Source organism: Nomascus leucogenys, chromosome 14 (assembly GCF_006542625.1).
Source record: "Nomascus leucogenys isolate Asia chromosome 14, Asia_NLE_v1, whole genome shotgun sequence".
NCBI lineage: Eukaryota > Metazoa > Chordata > Mammalia > Primates > Hylobatidae > Nomascus > Nomascus leucogenys.
Genome location: NC_044394.1, coordinates 55,528,616 through 55,552,566, shown reverse-complemented (window position 1 = coordinate 55,552,566; position 23,951 = coordinate 55,528,616). Strand labels below are relative to the sequence as shown.

Below are 23,951 nucleotides of genomic sequence, written 5' to 3'. Positions count from 1 at the left end.
GCTAACATTGAACTTGCTGTAATACCTATTATAGAACTGGATGACACTAGATGCTAACAAGAAAGGGACAAAGGATAAGAGTGAAGGCAGGCATACTCTGACACATACCACTTATTTGACAGTTTTGCCTCCAGGCTCGCACCTCTACCAATCCATCTGAATTTAGACAAGGAATCCTGCCTTCCTAGCCTTACAGACTTAATGAAGGCCCCCAGAAAAGCCTACTGTGACTTCCCTATGGCCCAAGTGTCAGAAAAATCCAACCAGCCACATGAATGTATCTTCCTATCCTGGGAACCACCCAAGGCAAGCAAGAAGAGTTTTCCTTAGCTTGGCTATTGCCATTCCGCCAGTCTCCTCTTTCTGTTACAGGTGTCACACAAAGCCTTTTTAAGGAAGGATATGGGCTTTAAAAATATTATTGTATAACATAAAAGTGATGGTGTAGAACATTCACAAAGCCTAGAAAATATAAGGAGAAAAAAAATCACCCACAATTCTAAAACCCAGAGACTTTTCACTGTTCTGAACATCTGAGCATATTTTCTTCCAGTCTTTTTTCTACCTAGGAATGAGGTTCTGATGGGGCTTTTGGACGTGTTATAGATTTGACACATATTTTCATGTCACTGGCAGCTATAATTCCACTGTAATTGTTTGGCTGTAATTCTTCTACAGCTGGAAAAGAAGTGCCTGCTCTCAACTCAAGAACCAATGGCATCATCAGTGGAATTAAAAGGAAGTCCCATGATTCTAAATGATTCTCACCTTGGTATTTAAAGTATTGCATGTCAAACTTTAGGTAAGTTAACAGTGATTTATAAAATGCAGTTCCCGGCCGGGCGCGGTGGCTCACGCTTGTAATCCCAGCACTTTGGGAGGCCGAGGCAGGCGGATCACGAGGTCAGGAGATCGAGACCACGGTGAAACCCCGTCTCTACTAAAAATACAAAAAATTAGCCGGGCGTGGTGGCGGGCGCCTGTAGTCCCAGCTACTCGGAGAGGCTGAGGCAGGAGAATGGCGTGAACCCGGGAGGCGGAGCTTGCAGTGAGCCGAGATCCCGCCACTGCACTCCAGCCTGGGCGACAGAGCGAGACTCCGTCTCAAAAAAAAAAATAAAATAAAAAAATAAAATAAAATAAAATGCAGTTCCCTCTGAGTTGATTAATGTCTCAGGTTACGCTTTCCGATTTTCAAAAACAGAAAGAAATCTTCTTTGTACAGCAAATGCCCTATGCTCCTACAAAAGGGAAGCATTTATACCACTTTTATTACCATTTTCAAGCAAGAAAGAGGTCTTGCTGGGGAAGAAACCATGAATTGTTCAATGATCTGCATTGCTGTGTGGTATAGAACGCTCCCTCAATATCCCATAAAAGGTGGTCAGCTCTGTGACCACCTCCTCCACGCTGGGAAGTCTGCTGTTGGCAGGACTTTCAGGGAGATTTCCACCCTTGACTGCTCAGAGCAGACTGCTGTGCTAGCAGGAAATTAACTTCAAGCCCCTGTCTGGCCAAGCTCTTTAAAGGAAACAGCCTGCAATCTGTGACACAACAGGAATGGGCATGACACAAACAGATAGAAAAAAGGAAATTTACAGCTGCGTTAGATACCAAGTGCGAGGCAACAGGCGAACTCTGTATAGCTAATTTACTTGTAGTTTATGAAGTCAAAATGCATTCAGAATTTGTGTGCTGAAGACAATTAGACAAGTGATTCTGTCTTCCTTCTGTACCTAGCAAGGATTTATAAAATCAACAGTCAGAGTTTCCATCTTATTCCTTTGTTCAGAAAATAAACTAGAGGATGAGAACAGATAAGGCGACTCCTGGCCTCTGGGGAGTGTGTATTCATGATTTTGGCAGTGCGGAGTCCTCTGAAGGTTCCCGAGTGAGGACCTGGTCATGTCACTGAAGCACAGCTCTGACCTGTGCAAGGCTGCCCTACGGGACGGAGAGGGCTGGGGAGTGAGTCTGACTGCCCGCATGGACAGGGCGGACCCACCTTTGCCCACCCAGGCCATGACCTCAGGTAACGCTCTCCATGGCAACTCTGGGGGCTAAAAATGATCATCTCCATTTTACTGCAGTAGAAAGGGAGCTCAGGAGAAGTTGAGGTGATAATTATAAACGTGAGCATTTAAAACACCTTGGGCTGTATCTCCAAAGAACATCAGAGGTCTAAAGAGACACAGTTTGGTCAACCTGCTCCTGGTCTTTCAGAAGAAATACTCCACCTATCCCTGGATCCTTTCATAAAAGGTATTCTTTTATCTGAGAAAGAGGAAGTCTCTGCCATTGCTTCTAATTTTTCTTGAGATAAAACTGATTCCCTTTACAAACAATATACACTGTCTCTAACGTGGAACACAAATAGCCCTGCACTTTTAAAGCTTATTTTCTCTCTGTTTAAGCTGCAGAAAGTAAGGCAACCAGTTAGTTTTCTGAACTACAGAAAAACAACTATATTTGCTAAAAAATAAGAGTAAATGGTGGCTGGGTATGCTGGCTCACGCCTGTAATTCCAGCACTTTGGGAGGCCAAGGCGGGCGGATCACTTGAGGACAGGAGTTCAAGACCAGCCTGGCCAACATGGTGAAACCCTGTCTCTACTAAAAATACAAAAAATTAGCTGGGTGTGGTGGTAGGCACCTGTAGTCCCAGCTACTCAGGAGGCTGAGGCATGAGAATCGCTTGAATCTGGGAGGTGGAGGTTGCAGTGAGCTGAGATTGCACCACCTCACTCCAGCCTGGGCAACAGAGTGAGACTGTGTCTCAGAAAAAAAAAAAAAAAAAGGAGAAACATCTGTTTGCAAGGGAGGGTGCTCAGTCCTGAAGCAACCCTGTCCTCTGGGGGTCAAGTGTGCAACAGGTGTGAGGAGTAAGTGGCATTTACTGTCCACTCCCCTCTCTTCAGAGAAACTGAGAGCCACAGGCAGCTTCTAGCTTTCTGCATGCCCGATGTCCCTCCCCAAATCCCTGAAGGCCCAGCTCAGGCCCTGCCAGCCTCAAGCTCTGTGCAGATTCAGGGGCCTCTCATTCCTCATCAGAAGAGCACATGCTCCCTTCAACTGTGTCCGCACCCCAGAGTTAAACATAGTTCCACCCCTGCCAAAGGCTGCTGGTGCACCTGTCTCAGACCACCTTAGACAGACTGTTGAAGGGAACTCATGACAACTAGATTTTGGGCTCCTGGTATGAGGTTGCCTAATGGTGCCTACTATGGTGCCAAGCACAAAGAATGTCTGCAATAGATACTTGTCCAGATGATTTCAGCCTCTATTTCTAAGGGAAAAACTTACCACCCACAGCTTCTTCATGTACCATCTTCCTTTTCAGAAAATATGCTTCAAAGTCATTATCTCAGAGAACTCCTTAATGGCCTCAGTGGCTTTGTTCTTTCATTTATTTATTTGTTTTTAATTTATTCATTGTTTTTTGAGACAGTCTCGATCTGTTGCCCAGGCTGGAGTGCAGTGGTGCGATCTCAGCTCACTGAAGCCTCCGCCTCCTGGGTTCGAGTACTTTTCCTGTCTCAGCCCCCCAAGTAGCTGGGATTACAGGCGCCCGCCACCATGCCCAGCTAATTTTTGTATTTTTTTGGTAGAGACAGGGTTTCTTCATGTTGGTCAGGCTGGTCTTGAACTCCTGACCTCAGGTGATCCACCCGCCTCGGCCTCCCAATGTGCTGCAATTATAGGCATGAGCCACCACACCCAGCTGGCTTTGTTCTTTTAAAATATCCTTTTGCCATGGCTGAAATGTGAAAGCACTGAAATCAACAGCCAAGGGCCATTTATAGAATTGGAATGAAGAGAAGGCATCGGAAGTATTTCGTGCATGGCAGTTCCTGTGCTGGTCACTTTCACAAACATTACCTTGTTTAATTCTCAGCCAACCCTGGGAGATCGGTATTATTCATAAGGGAACCAAGGTTCAAAAAGTCCAGGTGACTTGGATGGCACCCAGATAGATCTTGAAATTCAGTGAAAGCCAAATAACTCAGAAACAGCAAATAGAAGCAGTTGTTCAATGATACTAAACTGAAATATAATAGAAGCAGTTGTTCAATGATACCAAACTGAAATATAATCTGCAAATATTAATCTGGAGTCATTAAATGTACAAATTGTTCCAGGGTGCTGACTCCTCCTCACCCTACCACACAACGAAAGAATTCTTTCTTGTTTACTCCTAGCTCGATGAATTCATATAATGTCATCTGCTATTTCAACACAACAAATCCAAACCATTCCTCTTCTTATACACCAGAAATGTATTAAATAGTGTTAAATCCTGAGAATTCAGTAAGGTTTAATATCCTAGCATATCGTCAAAGTAGACATTTCTTTGTCATGTAATAAAACATATTCTTTATGGCTCACATTGTCTTTTTGCTGGCCACGCAGACACGCCAAGTTGAAACCTGCTTCTAATTATCACACCTACTCTGTACTGAACGAACCACAAAAAACAATTAGGGGTAAACACTTTTCAACATCAGATGCTTGAAATCTTTTACATGTCTACCTTACGTGCCTTGACACATTTGCTGATATGGGTCCCAGACGAAGGGTGTTGTTATTCTTGGACTGCAATGAAGGGCACACAGCCCCCCTGCAGGACACATAGCCTGACATAATTTGAATCTGCTACCATTAAGACAAAGCTTCAAGGTAAACCTCACTCAGACTCAAAAAGCAAACACTGCTTCAGGTTTGCAATTTGGAGGAAAATAAAGCTTGGGAAAGAAGCACCCGGACATGAAATTTGAGGGACATTTGTTCCATTTTTGGAGCTCACCTGTTGGGTTTGCAGGAATATCCAGGAGGGTCTTCAACAGCTTCATGTCTTTAATGTTGTGAATATAAATGGACTCTTCTAGGCAAACCAGCAGCCTCTGTAATCACACAGACTTATCAGTCTACCGAACCGTTCCTTACAAAGGCACTGACCAAATCCAAATCATTCATCTTTCATATGAGTCCTAACTTGATTCTAAGCCTAAAGCAGAATTTTGATGACGCATTTTGAAGATTATGTTTATGGATGTACACACATAGACACGTAATTATCCACCTGAACAGAAGCATAAAATGCAAGATTTAAGAAATTTTATTAGAAATTAAGATTGTTTTTACTTTTCTCTCCTTCCTTCTTCCCTCCCTCCATTCCTCCCTCCCTCTCTTCCTTCTCCTTCTTTCCTTAGAACAGGGATCCTGAACACTTTTTTTTTTTTTTTTTTTTTGAGATGGAGTCTCACTCTGTCACCCAGGCTGGAGTGCAGTGGCGCAATCTCAGCTCATTGCAACCTCTGCCTCCAGGGTTCAAACGATTCTCCTGCGTCAGCCTCCTGAGTAGCTGGGATTACATGCATGTGCCACCACACCTGGCTGATTTTGTATTTTTAGTAGAGACGGGGTTTCACCATGTTGGTCAGGCTGGTCTCGAACTCCCGACCTCAGGTGATCTGCCCACCTTGGCCTCCCAAAGTGCTGGGATTATAGGCCTGAGCCACTGCGTTCGACAGGACTTCTGAACACTTTCTGATCAGACCCCCTGTGCCATGTAAGACAATTTCATGTGCCCTCTCTAGTTTCCCCTGCCATCTAGCAGGCTGCCTTTCAGTGTTTATAGCACAGGTCTCCCTCCTATACAAAAATGGGTTTCTTTGCTTTCTCTCCGTTACCAAATCTTAGGTTTTACCCCTCTCTGAATAATTACCACCTCTAACTTCTTTCTACTCAGACTCTCCTCCAGGCCTGCTTTTGGGCCGCTATCTGCAGCCCTGGCAAAGGGAAAAGGAGAAGGGCTTCAGCCCTCATGTGAACACCCCAGTGCCCCACGTCCCCATTGTTCCTCCCTGGGCTCCTCTCTCCGATGCTTCCTCTCCCCACTGCTGTCAGACCCTTCTCTTCCTCTCCAAATGAAAGCTTGTCAGGTTCAGAGCCTCTTCCCAATGGCTGTGCTCTCAGCTAAGTGAAAACAGGCCACAGGGTTGATGTGTCAGGCGTTTAAAGGAATATAACGCATAGCCCAGTACAAGGGCAGACATCGGTGCTGGTGAGGAGGTGTCAGGAAGGCATTTCTGGTCGGGCAGCTCCTTGCACATCTGAGCAGCTGCCAACCACCCCTGCACATGCCTGACCTGGCTCCCCTCAGGCCAGTGTTTCTCAGACCTGGATGAGCACCAGAATTGTCCAAGGAGCAAGCCCTGGGCTCTCCCCAGAGATTCTGGTTTGGGAAGTTTCTAGACAAATACCCAGGTGATTGCGATGCACACGGAGGCTCAAGAACCACTGCTCTCAGCCAGCTCCTTTTATTTCAGGGAACATCAGCTGGAAGGGAAGGTACCAAAAAATACCACACAAAAGAGGCAGGCTCTGCTCCTGGGAAAAGCCTGCCCTGCTGTTCCCCAAGGAAGACTATCCATGATTCAGAATGATGAAGGTCATCAGTGTTAACCAAGCAGAAAAATAACATTTAAACACCTTTCTCAAAAAAATTTTTTTTTTCAGACAGGGTCTCGTTCTGTCACCCAGGCTGCAGTGCAGTGGCAGGATTACAGATCACTGTAGCCTCAACCTCTGGGGCTCAGTCCATTTTCCCACCCCAGCCTCTCGGGTGGCTGGGACTACAGGTGTGCGCCACCATGCCTGGCTAATTTTTTGGTATTTTTTATAGAGACCCGGGTTTCACTATGTTGTCCAGGTTAGTCTCTACCTCTTGAGCTCAAGAGATCCTCCTGCCTCGGCCTCCCAAAGTGCTGGGATTACAAGCGTGAGCTACTGTGCCCGGCCCTTTCTCAGTTTTACCTAAGGCTCTGTCATAGGTCTGAGACTGGGAACTGAGGGTTTAAAAAATTCTAACAGGGTCTCAAAATTGATGATAAATATGAGTGTTCCTCCGTGAAATATTCTCTGACTTATCCAATCACTGTGCCTTTTGCCAGCACATGCTATGGTTAGAACTATGCGGTTCTATGCTTGCTTCGGTTCAGAGGTTTCTGATATCCTCTTGTGTCCCCTCCCAGCCCCACACCCAATCCCTGGGATAGCGGGGCCTTGACATATGCCTCTTGTAGGAACAGCATCTACATCTAGCCCATCTGATCTGATCTGCGTTTTTTTCCCAAGAGCTCTGACGGCACCATCTGCTCTGCGGCCCACTCAGCTGAATTTCAGGTCACCCTCATGCTGGCTGCAGATAAGACTAAACGCAGAGGGAAACAGAGAGAAAACACTGGGAGGGAACAAGGATGGACTCTTAGTTCGTGTGACAGCATGCTTCTGGGGTGGGCACGATGCTGCTAATTGCTTTTTTAACTATCAGTTTTCAGCCCCCATAGAACCATGGCCTTGCCTTCAACTCAGCTCCTTGTCTGTTGCTTTGACTTTCATCTACTTTTCTAGGTTTTATAAGTAATAACTCCTTTTATCAATTACAAAATATTTATAGCATCTGCCCTAGAACACCGCACATTTGGCCTCAGAGGCTTCCAGCCAATCAGCCTCCACCTGGATAGCAAGGGCCCGTGGTAGCAGATTGGAAAAGAACTGTAAAAGTGTGCAAATCTAAATACATCATACAGCTGGTTTATTGTCTTTATTCCATAAAATATATTTCCTCAGTTCAATACAAGAGAAATAACATTAACTAAAAATGAAACATATGACAATTCCTAAGTGTTCTTCCTTTTTTACATTTTTAAATTTTTATTTTTTATGGAGACAGGGTCTTGCTGTGCCACCCAGGCTGGAATGCAACAGCGTGATCATAGGTCACTGCAGCCTTCAACTCTTGGGCTTAAACAATCCTCCCGCCTCAGCCTCCCAAGTAGTTAGGCCTATGGGCAAGTGCCACCATGCCCAGCTAACTTATTTTTATAGTAAAGACCTAGTAAAGACTAGGTCTCATTACATTGCCCAAGCTGGACTCAAACTCCTAGGCTCAAGCGGTCCTCCTGCCTCAGCCTCCTGAAGTGCTGGGACCACACTCGGCCCTTTCCTTTCTATATACTTAGAAAAAAGGGATTTGGGGCTGGGTGCAGTGGCTCACACCTGTAATCTCTGCACTTTGGGAGGCCGAGGTGGGTGGATCACAAGGTCAGGAGATCAAGACCATCCTGGCTAACGTGGTGAAATCCCATCTCTACTAAAAATACAAAAAATTAGCCAGGCATGGTGGCAGGTGCTTGTAGTCCCAGCTACTTGGGAAGCCGAGGCAGGAGAATCACTTGAACATGGGAGGTAGAGGTTGAGGTGAGCTGAGACTGCACTCCAGCCTGGGCAACAGAGTGAGACTCCATCTCAAAAAAAAAAAAAAAAAAAAGATAAAAGGGATTTTGGATGCTTATGACTCCTTATACAAATCTTTAATTTTTTCCATTTTTCAAAAAAGAAACGGTGCTGTCTGAAGGCCTGAGGAAGTAGCAGACTGAGTGCTATAGAACAGGACATACTGCCCTTGGGCAGTCCTGCCAGACACCACAGAATCCCTACCTGGCAGGAGAGGCTGCAACAGCTGAGTTACTTAAACCAAAAGTTAAGTCCCAAACCTGAAAGTTTTAAGAAAAGCAAACCCCTAATACTTCCCAGATCTGTTTCAAGTCATTCTTGCCAGAGAAGAAATGCTAAAGGAAGGGAGAACTGTTAGACCTTGGTTCCAATGAACCGATGTTCATCTTGGTTCCGATGTTAGATTTTGGTTCCGAGAACTGTTAGATCTTGGTTCGTGGCTTTGCCGTGAATTGCTGACAGTTCCTGGTGCATCAGTGTTCTTTAGAAGGTGGGGGAGGAGAACCTCACAGTTAATGAGTATTATATTAAGGGGAGGCTGGCACCTAAAGGTTAACAGACTCGGACACTCAAATAGGCCTTCCTTGTCCCATTTGGTAATGAATATACCAGACAGAAAGAGAGAAATCATATAAGCAAATATAATAGATGCTATTTGAGGGTTCCAGTCTTTACAGACCATTTGCCTAAACAATCTTAAAAAGACCATCAGGTGCCAAAAACAGACATTTAACCTTGTATACAGATTACTACTATATGCAAGGATAAAAAGTTTAGCAGCGAAACTTAATCTGCTACCAACAGATTTCAAAGAAAACACTTGAGTCAAGAATTTCATCTAAAAGCCTTCAAGTAGAAAACTCGCAAACTGCCTTTCCCTCCCTTGCCAAGAATGCGGGTTTCTTTTCTTTCTCACTCCTGCTACTCCCTACTTAAAAGGTCCCACTTCTCTTTCTCCAGCTATTTTTCACTGCACTGCTTTAGATGCACTTAAGTGGATTTTCATTTGAAAGAGTTGATCAACTCAAAGAAACAATCCCTTCCTTCTGATAAATTTAAAAAGCATTTATTTGTCTCATTTGTTAAAAAAAATTAATTAGTACTTAAGAGTTTAGACAAAGATAGAAGAAAATATTGTCCTCAATGAATGCAGCAACCTCTCTGGGAATACTTAATTGAATAGATAAATCTGCCTGGTCACATAAAGAATCTCTTTGTTTATTTACTTATTTAACACTCAGTCAGGAAACAGATATTTATAAGCACGTATCTACCAAGCACTGTCTTTTCTACCAGGTCTTATAATAATGAACACACCAGCACAGTCCCTGCCTTCACAGTAATTTGGCCAAGCGTGGTGGCTCATGCCTGTAATTCCAGCATTCTGCGAGGCCAAGGAGGATCCTTGAGCCCAGGAGTTTGAGACCAGACTGGGCAACATGGGGAAACACTGTAATATGGTTCAGATCCATATGTCCCTCCCCAAATCTCATGTCGAATTGTAATCTTCAGTGTTGGAGGAGGGGGGCGGAGTTCTTATGAATGGTTTAGCACCATCCCCCACCTTGGTACTGTAGAGTGAGTGAGTTCTCACGAGACTTGGTTGTTTAATAGTGGGTAGTACCCCACACCCATCTCTTGGTCCTGCTCCTGCCAGTTAAGACGCCTGCTCCCACTTTGCCTTCCACCATGAGTCAAAGCTCCCTGAGCCCTCCCCAGAAGCAGATGCTGCCGTGCTTCCTGTACAGGCTGCAGAACCTTGACCCAATGAAACCTATTTTCTTTATAAATTACCCAGTCTCAGGTAGTTCTTTATAGTAATGTGAGAATAGACGAATACACCCTTGCACTATAAAAAAATACAGAAAAATTAGCCAGGCATGGTGGTGCCCACCTGTAGTCCCAGCTACTCAGGAGGTTGAGGTGGGAGGATTGTTTGAGCCTGGGAGATGGAGGCTGCAGTGAGCCAAGATCGTGCAACTGCACTCCAGCCTGGGCAACAGAGAAAGACCCTGTCTCAAAAACAGAAACAACAACCCAAAACGAAAACTTAGCAATTCAAAAGGAAATCTGCTAACACCCCCAATACTTACTGAATAAGAATTTATATATATATATATATTTTTTTGTGTTTGTTTGTTTGTTTTTGTTTTTTTTTTTTTTTTTGAGACTGAGTCTCGCTCTGTCGCCCAGGCTGGAGTGCAGTGGCGCAATCTTGGCTCACTGCAAGCTCCGCCTCCCGGGTTCACGCCATTCTCCTGCCTCAGCCTCTCTGAGTAGCTGGGACTACAGGCGCCCGCCACCACGCCCGGCTAATTTTTTGTATTTTTTAGTAGAGACGGGGTTTCACCATGGTCTCGATCTCCTGACCTCGTGATCCGCCCGCCTCGGCCTCCCAAAGTGCTGGGATTACAAGCGTAAGCCACCGCGCCCGGCCAAGAATTTATATTTTAAAAGAGAACATATTGCCTATTTGAGATCAGAATAATCCTTCAACAAAGAAAATGCTACAAAAAAGAAAAAGTCTTCAAGGGTTAGCTGGGAAAAAGAAAAATGAGAACCCAAGGCTGAATAGCAGGCCTTCCAGGAGAGCTGAGGAGGTGGTGGGAGAAGGGCATCTTTCCTGACCCAGGGAGCCCCGACTTCACTCTCAGGCATCTCCTGCTAAGTGGTATTGCCCAACCATCTGCAATGAATGCCACTATCCAGGGCAAAACCAGAAGAGTCGCTCCTCTGACTTAAGGTGCTCCTGCGGTGGCCCATGGGACTGTCCAAGCCAGAGCTCTGACCCATCCCTGCAGTGCCCAATCTGTACCCTAGGGAGAGAGTGCAGCCTACCAGTCAGGAACCAATGTTCTGGAAACATGAGCCAGAGGTCTAGGGAAAACAACGTTACAACCAGCACCTGGAGTAGACTCTGTTTACAATACCCCCAGGACACGGGGCCTGAGTGTTAAAATTCTCATTAGAATTGGAAGCTTGTTTTACAGACATTGATCTTGAAAGATGTCCATCTTTTTCTTTGGCTCCCATTAGCAGAAGCTTTGAAACCCTGAGGGATTTCCCCCACTTACTTGCCGGTTCAGCCTTATGGACAAGATGTTGCTGGAGTAGCTGTAATTACAGATCTCTGTGCCTTTCTTGAAGTGATACACGTTCATCTGCCGTGGTTTTGTGTGACTGACTACCACCACCAGGCTGCTGGAGAAGAGGCGCTCCACGATGTAGACGTCCGGGATTTCATCTGGGAGGAAAAGCAGCCGGGAGGTTACATGGATGGATCACTTCCAAAAACGATTCCAGCCTCCATGACACTGGGCCCGGCGCAGGCCAGGTTCCAAAGGTTCTCCAGGTCTTGCCGGCCAGGCGCCCTCTCTGAGCTTGCATTGACAGTGATCCACCATGCCCCCCATCCTGCCAGGTGGCTTTTTACCCTCTCCCAGGGAGCACTTTCAGAGTCCTTTCCAAATATCTAAAGTAAAGAAAACACTAGTGGCCTGGCATGGTGGCTCACGCCTATAATCCCAGCACTTTGGGAGGCTGAGGCAGGAGAATCACTTGAGGCCAGCCTGGCTAACATGGCAAAACCGCATCTCTACTAAAAATATTTTAAAAATTAGCCAGGTATGGTGGTGCACATCTGTAATCCCAGCTACTCAGGAGGCTGAGGCAGGAGAATCACCTGAACCCAGGAGGAAGAGATTGCAGTGAGCCGAGATCATGCCACTGCACTCCAGCCTGGGCGACAAGCAAGACTCCATCTCAAGAAAAGAAAAAGAAAACACTAGTGACTAGACTGCAAAGTCAGAGCAAAGGCAGACAGCTGCCTCTGAGGCTGCCTGAGTAGTAGAATCTCCCCTCCAGACCCTAGGGCTCCACTGTTTGCTGTGTCAAACATGTTTGGAATATCCGAACAATTTTCATCTACCCTTTCCCTGAGAGATTTCAAAGGCGTGACTTCTCAGTTGGGAACCTCTGCTTCAGAATTCTTCTTGTCCCGCTAGAGGGGTGCCGACATGGGAGGGGACAGTAACACAGTTAAATCTGTACTCCCCCTACCCCCCATCTTGCTGTGCTCCCTGGATCTCTTTCCTGCTGAAAACCATCTGGACATCAGTATTATGACAAGGAAAGTACTTCTGTACTCAGGAAGAAGTTAGTTAATGACCCTCCTGAGCTCAAAGGTTATGGCTTTGATGTCTTTCTGAGCATGTTCTTTTCATACGTGTGCCTTTCTTCCACTTGGAAAAGGCCCACAGGGAACTATGTGGGACATAGAGCAAAAAATTCACAAAAATGGTATAATAAAGATAACATCTTACAAATAAAGTAGGAGCCCAAAATATTATTTACTGAACCACTTTCTTTCCAGGAAACTGAAAGGTTGTATATTGTTTGCTATTATGATGGCATAAACTATCACCCTGAGAAAATAAGGAAGTCACATTTCTAGTGAATTATTTACAGTGTTCACTAGATGTGCTTCAACATCATTGACATGGGCTATGTAAATAGGATACTGTTGCCTTCTTCAAACAAATACTTCCATAACTGAATGAATGTTATCAGTATCTTATGGTGCCAATATAATGGCAAAAATAAGTCACAAGTGGCTGGGTGAGGTGGCTCACATCTGTAATCCCAGGACTTTGGGAGGCCAGAGTGGGCAGATCACTCGAGGTCAGGAGTTGGAGACCAGCCTGGCCAACATGGTGAAACCCCGTCTCTACTAAAAATACAAAAATTAGCTGGGTTTGGTGGCGTGCGCCTGTAATCTCATCTACTTGGGAGGCTGAGGCAGGAGAATCACTTGAACCCAGGAAGTGGAGGTTGCAGTGAGCCAAGATCGTGCCACTGCACTCCAGCCTGGGTGACAGAGCAAGACTCCATCTCAAAAAGAAAAAAAAAAAAAGAAAGAAAATGTCACAGGTGTCCTTTAGGTTTGACAAGTATAAAAATTAATGACTGTGCATATAAGCATGTGAAAAAGTCTCTATGATTTCACACAAATAATTTCTTCTATAAAAAGAAAATGTTACTTAAACTGTTGCCAGATCTTACTAAGTGCTTGTGGTTTTAAAGCAAGTAGTGGCAATGATTTCTATTTAAATCTGAAAAATCTTGACTCCCTAAGTCTGATGGTTAAAGAAGGGAAAAATAGGCAGCTTGGTAGCACCGCAGATTAAAGCCTAGAAGGAGGCTCTAGTTCTCCTGCAGATCCCTGAGGTCTCTCTCACACACACTTACTGCTTCCGTGGACTTGATCCAGCTGCTCCACAGAACTCAGAGAAAACAGCTTATACCCGGCTTTAGTTCCAATTGCTAGGGATCTGTGGAGGATAATGACAGCATGGGAATGACGACAGGTATTCTAACAACAGATCTGTCTGCAAATAGATACCTTTTGCCCCCTAGCCTCAGGAGTACAGGTAAGCAAGCATCTGCAGGAGCTTAGATCCTTGATAACTTCCTAAATGGCGACGCATGCCTTGACAGGCAGGAAGAGTAACAGAAAAGAAGAAAAAGTCAAAGGCAACTTAAAAAAACAAGTGAAATGATCCAGGGGCATGAAACTGCATGAACTCTGTCACCAACAAAATGTCAAATCTACCAGACATGTTTTTCCCACTGGGCAAAGAGGAAAAATTGAATATTTAAGAATATTCGGCTGGGCGCGGTGGCTCACGCTTGTAATCCCAGCACTTTGGGAGGCCGAGGCGGGCGGATCACGAGGTCAGGAGATCGAGACCACTGTGAAACCCCGTCTCTACTAAAAATACAAAAAATTAGCCGGGCGTGGTGGCGGGCGCCTGTAGTCCCAGCTACTCGGAGAGGCTGAGGCAGGAGAATGGCGTGAACCCGGGAGGTGGAGCTTGCAGTGAGCCGAGATCGCGCCACTGCACTCCAGCCTGGGTGAAAGAGCAAGACTCCGTCTCAAAAAAAAAAAAAAAAAAAAAAAAAAAAAAAAAAAAAAAAAAGAATATTCATAATAGCTGAAAGCTCTACCTCCAACACAACGAGGGGGCCTTCTTGTTGTCTGAGAGGCACTTTAGCAGATAAATCAGTTTTTCTTTCCTTCATTACTTTGTTTGTTGCTTATAAGAAGAAACATGCTTTTCTTTTCTTTTCTTTTTTTTTTGAGAGGGAGTCTTGCTCTGTCACCCGAGCTGGAGTGCAGTGGTGCCATCACAGCTCACTACAACCTCTGCCTCCTGGGTTCAAGCAATTCTCTTGCCTCAGCCTCCCCAGCAGTGAGGATTACAGGCATGCACCACCACGCCTGGCTAATTTTTGTATTTTTAGTAGAGACAGGGTTTCACCATGTTGACTAGGCTGGTCTCGAACTCCTGGCCTCACGTAATCCACCTGCCTCAGCCTCCCAAAGTGCTGGGATTACAGGTGTGAGCCACCGTGCCTGGCCTAAGAAATACACTTTCATAGTAGGCATAGTAGGTCATTAGTAGGTAAAATTTAATAGATGCTTCCTTTCATCAGTTTCCAGAAAAATGTGCTGATACTTCATACTAGTAGTTCTCACACCTGGATGTACATTAAACTCAGCTGGGAAGTTTAATTGGATTTTCTTTTAAGTTCAAGTACTCTAATGAGCAGCCAAAGTTGGAGAACTCTGCTTTCTACTATGTCCTACAAAGCAATCATCACAACCAACAAACAAAATACAAACTAAACATTTATCTGGGACAATCAAAATGCCTCTTAAAAAAAAACTGGTTCTCTTAATTTTTCATTTTTCAATGAGGAGATAAAGATAGGATGTGAATCCAGATTTTCTTGGCCTTGTGTTGAAAGTAAACATCAAAGTCAACTTTGTTCAGCAGCTGGGAATCTCCACCCAGCTCTTTCCAGCTGTGCCCTCCGCACCTAAGTGATGAACAGAATCTGACCCGGAGCACACTCACAGAAGTGTGCTTCTCCGGAAGGCAAGGTGAGATTCACTCTTTACATGGAAGCATATACTAAAATAAGTAACTTACTACTACAAGCCTGGATGGCCAAGGCTCTTGTTTCACTAGCCTAAAAAAGAGAAGGTCACATGATTTTCCCTGGAATTTTTTTCCCTACCCAAACATTTGTTCTTCCCTGGGACACAGGGATAGGGCAACTACAGTAAACTTTTAATCTGCAAGGTAGCTGGTGACGTCTCGCAGCCCTCCAACCTGCTAAGCAGCTAAACTGGTGGGTTAGACATTTGCAGCTGTGCACTTAGAACTGTCATTTAGTACCTAGACTGAGGTATTCATGATGACAAACAGCCACTGGAAAAGTAAGCCCAGAGCATCTTAAAACTTCAAAATGTATTTTGTAGTGGTTATTGTGTTTAAATTTTCTTCACATAAACTTTTTCACATAAATATAGATGTGTTTGGCTGCGAATTGAGGTTTGTAAAGTTTGCAAGTAAGGAAAGAAATACTGTAACTAGAGTCTTATAACATTAATACAAAGTGATAGCAATTTAAAGTAATTTTCAAACATAAGCCCTGGTCCTGGACCAGAAGAATTCTACATATGAGAAAATCACACAGTGATGTTTTATGTGATGTTTTAGATGATTGATCAATGGCCACAAGAGACTCTGAATCAAGGAGTTTAGACTTAGACCTTATTTCATCCATAAGGTCTTTCTGTAGAAACAAAATTCTAATCACCACTCATGGAAACAGAGCTTGGGACAAATATTTATCATTAATCAAATTTAAAATGTACCCAAAATAGGCTGGGCATAGTGGGTCACATCTGTAATCCCAGCATTTTGGGAGGCTGAGGTGGGTGGATCACTTGAGGTCAGGATTTCAAGGTGGCAAAACCCCGTCTCTACTAAAAATACAAAAAATTAGCTGGGCGTGGTGGTACACATTTGTAATCCTAGCTACTCGAGAGGCTGAGACAGGAGAATTACTTGAACCCTGGAAGGCAGAGGCTGCACTGAGCCAAGATCACACCACTGCACTCCAGCCTGGGTGACAGAGCAAGACTGTCTCAAAAAAAAAAGTACCCAAAGTGTATAGCACAAGTACCAAGCACGAAGTATGAGCGTAGGGGACTGGTAAGGGTTTGCTGTTTTCACCTACCTTCTTTGGAAATATTGGATCCCAAATTCAGCCTACATTTATAGAAAAAGACATGGCAATACACCTAAATGTATTCAGTAAGGGGCTTGACTTATTTTAAAATCCAGTGTCATACCCTTTGTGGCTCAAAGCAACTGACTGTGACAAGAACTTTTATTTATAGGCAAGGCAAAGCTGCCCAGCAGAGCCTCCATCCAAGAAAATAAAACTAACAGTAGGGAGTAAGGAAATTAACTTTCAAAGCACCCTACAGTTTTGAAAATAACATTCTTACTCAATTTCTGTAGAAAGCTGGGATTTTGCGTTATTTAATGACTAGAGTATAAATTAACATCCTTTTTGTCAAATCTAATAATGTTACAAAGCAGAATTTAGAACATTTACTACTTATAAGCAAACTAACCCCCTTTCTTAACTTGTGTTCAATTGGGAAGGAAAACATCACCCAGGCATTTCAACAGCCATGCCCTCTTGCAAAATGTTTCTTACAAAACATCAGGATTTTATCTATACCAGCATTTTTATAAACTGCAGGTCTCAACTCATGAATGAATCCTAAAACGCAATTCAGTGAGTCACAAGCAGCTTAGAAAAAAAAGGAGATAGAAAATTGCACATGATATTTTTGTGAATAGTGTATGTGTTATGGGTATTGGGTAATGTTGCAATACGTATTTCTTATTGCGGATTGTGGTCAAGAAAAACTTTAAAGTCACTCAACCAAGCTGTAGAGCTACTCGATTACACGATTACACAAATGGTTTTTTCAAACAAAGGCATATTGTTCAGCACCGGGTGTTTTTAAACAGAAACATAAAGGGAATGGAAGCCAGGGTGGCTAATGGTACATAATGGCCTTAATTACACCACTGAAGGATCAATATTAGCATAGCTCAGTCACCAGCAGCCAAGGCACAGAAACTGGTACAGCAGGAAGTGGGAAACTGGGAATCGGTCATCCCCGCCTGATGCTCAGGGTGCGCATTCCAAAAAGATGATTCCATATGGTCCCCAGGGCTCGCTTCCATGAAAATAGGGAAAGAAACAGGCGTTTGCCTGTAAGTCACAGAATCCTGCAGATGCCTGAAACACACTTTAGCAAATCCCAGCTCCCTCTCAAAGCCCAAATGTGAACATCAAAGTAAAACATTAAAAATCCACTCAGAAAACAACAGGGTGGAGCTCCTGTTTCCTGGAGAGAAAGCAGTCTGCGCCCGGGAAAAGAGTCTTGGACTCCGAGAAGGAGATCCTGCCTGGCTGGGTGGGCGATGTGAAAACAGCCAAAGAAATCCAAAGATTTCTTCCATCCAGAGCGGGCAGGCACGATGCCCTGCGCCTGGGATGGGACAGGGGCTGGCCTGGCCGCAGGGATAGGCTGCCTCTTTGTCCGAGGCCCTGCCCAGATGCCACGTTGAGATGCTCAAGGACAAATGGGAAAGTTTTTCCTGTACTCTCATCTTCCTGGGCCCCAACTACAGAGTCCTGGGTCAACTTGCAACTTCCTCTCCTTTCTCATCTCTTTGTTTTGGCCACTGTCTCTCTTCCCCAGACACCCACTTTGGTCACCGGCTTTCCCACCGCCCTGCTCCCCCCATATTCCGTGGCCCCCGCAGCCCCACCACTCCCTTTGCGAACTCCCTGCTTTCACCCTTGGCCCAACCTTCTGGCTCTGGGAGGACACTGGGAGTGGGGTGGGGCAAACCCCACTGCAGGGATACGGGTATAACAAGATCCCAACGCGTCCGAAGCAGCCACCGGCCCTCCCGCCGAGGCCGCCTCGAGGCGCAGGCCACAAGCTGCGCTCAGGACGACACCCCTGGGTCCTGACACTCTGTCCCCCACCTCCCTGGCAGGGGCCGAGTTGCAGCTTACGTGCAGTCCTGGTTGAAAGAGAAGCAGCTGAGCGCCGACTCAACCCCGCCCGGGGGAGCGTCCGCGGCCTCGGCCTCCATCGGGGGCTCGGCCAGGGAAGCCGCAGCTCGGAGCCGGCGACAGCCACCTCAGCAGCCCGCCCGCGCCGGCTCCACGGGCCGGGTCGCCGGTCCTGCCCCGCCCCTACCCCGCCCCGTCCCCGCCCAGTCCCCGGCTTCGCCCCGCCCCTCCTCGCCCGTCCGGCGGGTCCCGAGGACCAGAGCACCTGACAGGGCGGGGCCCCTGCCTCCGGCCACCATTGGCCACGAGCCCAAGCCGCGGCTGGCAGGCACCGCCCCCCTTGGCCAATCCGTGGCAGCTGTGGGCGGACTCGCCCGGCTGGCGACCCGCCCCTGGCTTCGTAACGCGGCTCTCCATTGGACAAAGGCGCGTGACGCAAAGGCAGCAGGCCCACGTGGCGGTGTTTTCATTGCCGGAGCCGCCCAGCTGGGAGGGAGAGGGAGGAACGAACGCGGCTGGGGCCAGACCTGCTGGTTTCAGTCCGGCAACTGCGTCGGGGCCGCCGCAAGGGTGACAGGAGGACGCGCTAGTTCCCACCCCGCCCAGACCCCTTGCCATGTGTAACTCTGCCTATTAAACTTACAGAGTTTAGCAGAGAGCGTTAGACTCCAAAGCCCCGCCCTTTTGTCGAGTCCTCAAGCTGCATTGAGAGAAGCTCCTGAAATGGGGCTGCCTCAGCCAGAGATAGCAAGTTATCTTATCCATTGCCGAGGGGCTGAGAACTCTCACTGCTTGCCAAGCGCGCCGTACTAACTGTATGTCATCGTGAATTCTTATAAAACTTGTGTGGAAAATACGATTGTGCTCAATATACAGAAGAGGCAACTGAAGTTCCAAAGCTAAACAATTTGTCTAAAGTAACAATAAATGGTAGAATGTGTATTTGCTTTCAAGACCTGTGCACTAAATAACTGCTAAACAGTAATTTGGCAAGACCTATCTGATCTGTAGCTGAAAAAAATGAAAGTGTGTGTAGGGCAGTGTAGTTTATGAAAGGGGTAACGTCTTGAAGATATAGCACAATTCAAACTCACATAATTCGAGATAAACCTTGACAAAGAATCTCTTTTTAAAAGCTAAGTACTGTACATGTTTCCATGCGGAATTACTGTCAATACGGTTTATGAATCAGGAACTCTGCCAGCTTTGGATTGTATAACTGCTGATGGATTTTTAATTCATTTTTTCAAATTTTGAGATGATATTTTAGTTATTGTTATATGACAGTGTCTTGAATCAGCATAATTCAAATTTATTAGGTTGGTGCACAAGTAATTGCAGTTTTTCCCATTTCCCACTTTTAATACCTAGTTTATGACAAAGCTATATATATACATATATATATATATATATATTTTTTTTTTTAACCTTGGACCTAGAATAGATGAGCAAAGGGCACTATTTCACCTAAACCTTTCTGGTTGGATTTCCGGTTTGTGTTTTCTGAGATGCAAATGTAACAGTTTCTTTTCTCAACTTTATAATCTTTTTCTCTCCACTGATGTAAAAAATAGTTCAGCTCATAGATTCACAGATGTTATTGCTCTTTGGCTGATTGTGAGGTGTCGTATAAACTATCAGAAGTGAATGGAACTGCTGTTTAGATACTTTGTGCCATTTTTGTAACCTTTCAGATCAAAGGTGCTTCCCCCCACCTTCCAGCTCTGTCAAATGCTGCAGTCATTTCTGTCCTGGTTAGAAAACCTAGAATTTGGCATGCTAGGTGCTACGTTGTTTGGAGAATTACATGAAGTGTACCAAGAGTTTTGAAAGTGTAAGCTGTTATTATCAGTTTGTTATTAAGAATTTGGACTTTATGGGATAGATCTGGGAGCTGCTGTTAGTTTTTGAGCAGGAGTGTTTCATGATAAAAAGCAGTGTCTTTGTCAGATAAACTTGGCCAGGGTGTGCAGAACAAATTAGAAGTGGGAAAAGACCTAGAAGTCTTTAGGGGACTAATGTGAAATTCTGGAAGTAAAGGGACAGGAGAGACTAGGCTAAAGTGATGAAAACAAGGCCAGAAAATTAGACCAAATCACAGAGTTGTTTTCAGGCATTGCTGTCCAGTAGATAAAATGAGCCCCAAATGTGAACTCCACGTGTAAATTTCAATTTTCTAGAAGATACATTTAAAAAGGTAGAAATAGGCAAACTAATTGGAATAATATCATTTATTTAATCCAATATGTCAAAAATATCATTTCAATATAATCAATATAAAGTTACTAATCAGTTAATTCAGGTTTTAATTTTTTTTTTTTTTTTTTGAGACAGAGTCTTGCTCTGTCACCAGGCTCACTGCAACCTCTGCCTCCCAGGTTCAAGCAATTCTCCTGCCTCAGCCTCCTGAGCAGCTGGGACTTCAGGTGCCTGCCACCATGCCCAGCTAATTTTTGTATTTTTAATAGAGACGGGATTTCACCATATTGGTTAGGCTGGTCTCAAACTCTTGATCTCATGATCCACCTTCCTCGGCCTCCCAAAGTGCTGGGATTACAGGCGTAAGCCAACACGCCTGGCCTCAGATTTTAATTTTTTTAGAACTAAATATTGAATATCCGATGTGTACTTTTCACTTACAGCATATCTCAGTTCACATGAGCCACATTTTAAGTGTTCATGCAGCTGGTGGCTACTTTATTCTCAGTAGAGTCTTGAGGGACTAAATGACAGGCATGGCAACTGATGGGGAAGTGGGAGGGGCAGGGAATAAGAGGGAAGCGTCAAAGCTGATTTCATGGTTGGGAAGGGGAAGCCCATTGGGTTGCTTTTAGAAACTAGATCTTCAGTTAGGTATTCAGGAAGTTATATTTCATTTCAGACACTTTTCATTGGCAGCAGAACTGCATGCTTACTGGAATTAAGGTTTAGATCTAGAGATATGGCCATGGGAAAAAAAGGGTCACCTTCCCAGCCTCAACCTTTCCTGTGAATGGTCCCGCTTATATGTTTCTTTCCAGGCTAATGGTCCATTATGCCACCAGCCATGTGGAAATAACATCTCAGGGCTGCCTCATCTGATTTCATTTTTCCCAAGACAATACGTAAGTCTGTATTTTTATATAAATCTATGCCCATTTTATTAAAAACCTGTATTTGTAGGTAAATTTTAAAAATGATGAAAACTAATTCTTATTTTCAAAAAGTACCTTGTGAGCCAAACTAAATACACCAGCTAGCCAGATGTGGTTTGTGGAGGGCTGGTTTGTGATTTCTGTTAGAGGTGTAAGCAGCCACTTTGAAGAGCTCCACCCTCAAAAAATTTCCCAGAAGTCCATTCATATAAAAAGCCAAGGACAAGGTTATAAATAATTTAAGAGGTGCTGAATCCATTTAATGTCAGGCTGGTTTTTCTTTTTTAACATTCTAGTTCTGGGTTCTGTGGGAGAGGATACTCTTGATTTGAATGTTGGGCTTATGGGCATCCTAATTCTTACAAGTTCTTGCAACAGCAATTTCACTACTAAATAACATCAGCAAAAGGTAATGGGGTAGGTGGGGCAGGGGACAATGCTTTGTTCCATTGGGAATAAGATTTTGGCTTTTTCTCTTTCAACTGAAATTCCTAAATGCCTACCTTTTCCCTGAAAAACGAAACAAACAAATAAACAAACAAACTCCATTATTTCTAGGAGAACTTAGTCATAAGTAACTAGTAAGCTACTTACCAGTCGGCAAAATCTGGGAGAATAAAGCTGGGCTCTGGGAATTAAAAACATGTTTGGTAATACAAAATTGCAGGCCACAATTCATCTAATGGAGAGACTTCTTATTTGTGTAACAATCAGGTTGTAATTTTAAAATGCTGATTAGGGCATGCACAGGGCATTCACAGGGGAAGGTGGAAATGAGACATCCTGTCTGATGCAACACTCCTGTCACACCATATGGTCATTGATGGCACCCAACCATCTATAATTAGAGTAACTACTAGGTGAACAAACACCACTCCTGTCCTATTCTTCTTTTTATAAAGTCCATTCTATTTTTATAAAATCAAGTTACAGGAAATAATCTCCTTTTTCTTTTCTGCTGTGGGGCAACACTCAGAACGTGAACTGAGAATGAGTTGAACTCTAATGGGCCAGTGTATGGTAGCCCTTTGAGAAAGGGTGAGGGAGGAAGTGACTTGGGACAATGGAGCCAAGAGGGAGAGGGAGGGAAGGGCGATGTGTCAGTATGTGGAGGAAGCTCAAGGAGTCAGCCCTATGGTGCCAGGGTAGAAGAGGAGGGGTTGGGCTGTGGGGTGATTTCTGGGAAAGGAGATGATCGATCTGATTGGCAAGCAGGAAGCCCCAGCCAGAAGTCTGGCCGAGCAGCAGGTGCACCTGGGTTTTCTGTTTCTAATTATAGACAGTGTGTGTGAGATAGCATGGATGCAGTGAATGAAGAGGCCCTATCATGTGCCCTTGTCCGCCAAATGGAACCATTATTTCTGGATTTATTGATTAAAGGGGAGAGACAGGGAGCAAAAACTAACAACACTTCTAAAATTCCTTGACTTATATATTCCTTCCCAAGAGTCAGGAAAAATGTTATTTCACGAAAGAGTGAATTGATGTCTTAATCTTCATTCTCTTCTCTCACCTGTCTTATTTTCGTCTCCAGAATAACCTTCCTAAAACACCAAGGTGAATCACAGTTTCTCAATAAATGCTTGCTGATTGGCTGATGATCACGAAGACAGTTGCTTTCTACGAGTGCTTTTGCTAATGTCCTTTGAGCTGAGGGTCTGTTACCCATGCCAGTGCAGAGAGGTTCAATCAGGGTGTTTTTGTTCACCAAGGCCTCTTCAGACTGGTCAAGAATACAGAGACGGGTTCAGCAGGTCAGCCAATCACCCTGCCTTAAATTTTAGAGTATAATTATAGGCAATACTTGAAAATAGAAAACCAAGCTTTCTATAAAGCTTGGTTTGGAGCGTCATACATCTTCTTATGTAATGCTAACCACATCTATCTGGTCTAGGAATGTTTATCCCCATCAGGCAGCTGCATATGCCAAAGTGGAGACTGTCGAGTGAGTTGCCAAAGGCCCTAGGACAGTTTTTGATGCAGGTGTAGTTTGTATTCTGTCCCTTCCACTGGGTGCCCAGGTTGCCAGTCACACTGTCTCTTGGATTGCTTTGGCTCAAGGCTGGAAATAGAATTGGCATCTTAACCTGTGCTTCATCCTATGAAGGGACAGAGGAGTAAGGGGTGAAGAGATGGAGGCAGGATTGTGCCAAGAGGGCCACAGGCCAAGTACAAGGGGGAGAGTGTGGAGTCCTGCAGCTCTTCAAAGGGCACCAGCACTTTGCCTACATTTACCAAGGGTACATCTAGAAATATTCAAAAACGTCCTTTGCTGCCAAGCAGAGTTAGCCTGTGCTCCTGGCTGGGCATGGCTTGTTGGAACGTGCTGTACTACTTTAGGTTTCTTTCTAGTCTAGCGGTGGTGTAGGGAATGGTAACTATTCTTTAGAATCAGTCACCCCTGGGAAGAAGGTGGATTCAAAGGCTTTGGGGTTGGGGTGAGAGGGGCGTGGCTAAGAATCCCGAGATTCTTGGTGAACAGTGCCATCTAGTGGTCTGTATGATTGAGTTCTAGGATGGTTGGGGAGACACCTCAGGAAAAACTGGCTTGAGTGAT

General features: G+C 44.8%; 2 protein-coding genes across 2 annotated transcripts in view; one reads left to right on the top strand and one right to left on the bottom strand.

The window, feature by feature from the left end:
* The window catches only part of ARSG (arylsulfatase G), a 155,050-nt gene extending 142,405 nt beyond the window's left edge, over positions 1–12,645 (top strand). The window contains exons 12-13 of the mRNA XM_030828414.1: positions 679–802; positions 11,334–12,645. Of these exons, the coding sequence (XP_030684274.1) occupies positions 679–761 (83 nt within the window). The 3' untranslated portion in view covers positions 762–802; positions 11,334–12,645. The remainder of the gene's footprint in view (positions 1–678; positions 803–11,333) is intronic.
* The window catches only part of WIPI1 (WD repeat domain, phosphoinositide interacting 1), a 37,908-nt gene extending 19,477 nt beyond the window's left edge, over positions 1–18,431 (bottom strand). Inside the window, exons 1-4 of the mRNA XM_030828416.1 lie at positions 18,261–18,431; positions 13,545–13,627; positions 11,372–11,541; positions 4,804–4,900 (exon numbers count right to left, since the gene is read on the bottom strand). Coding sequence (XP_030684276.1) covers positions 4,804–4,900; positions 11,372–11,541; positions 13,545–13,627; positions 18,261–18,340 — 430 coding nt within the window. The 5' untranslated portion in view covers positions 18,341–18,431. The remainder of the gene's footprint in view (positions 1–4,803; positions 4,901–11,371; positions 11,542–13,544; positions 13,628–18,260) is intronic.
* Positions 18,432–23,951: the final 5,520 nt, after the last annotated feature.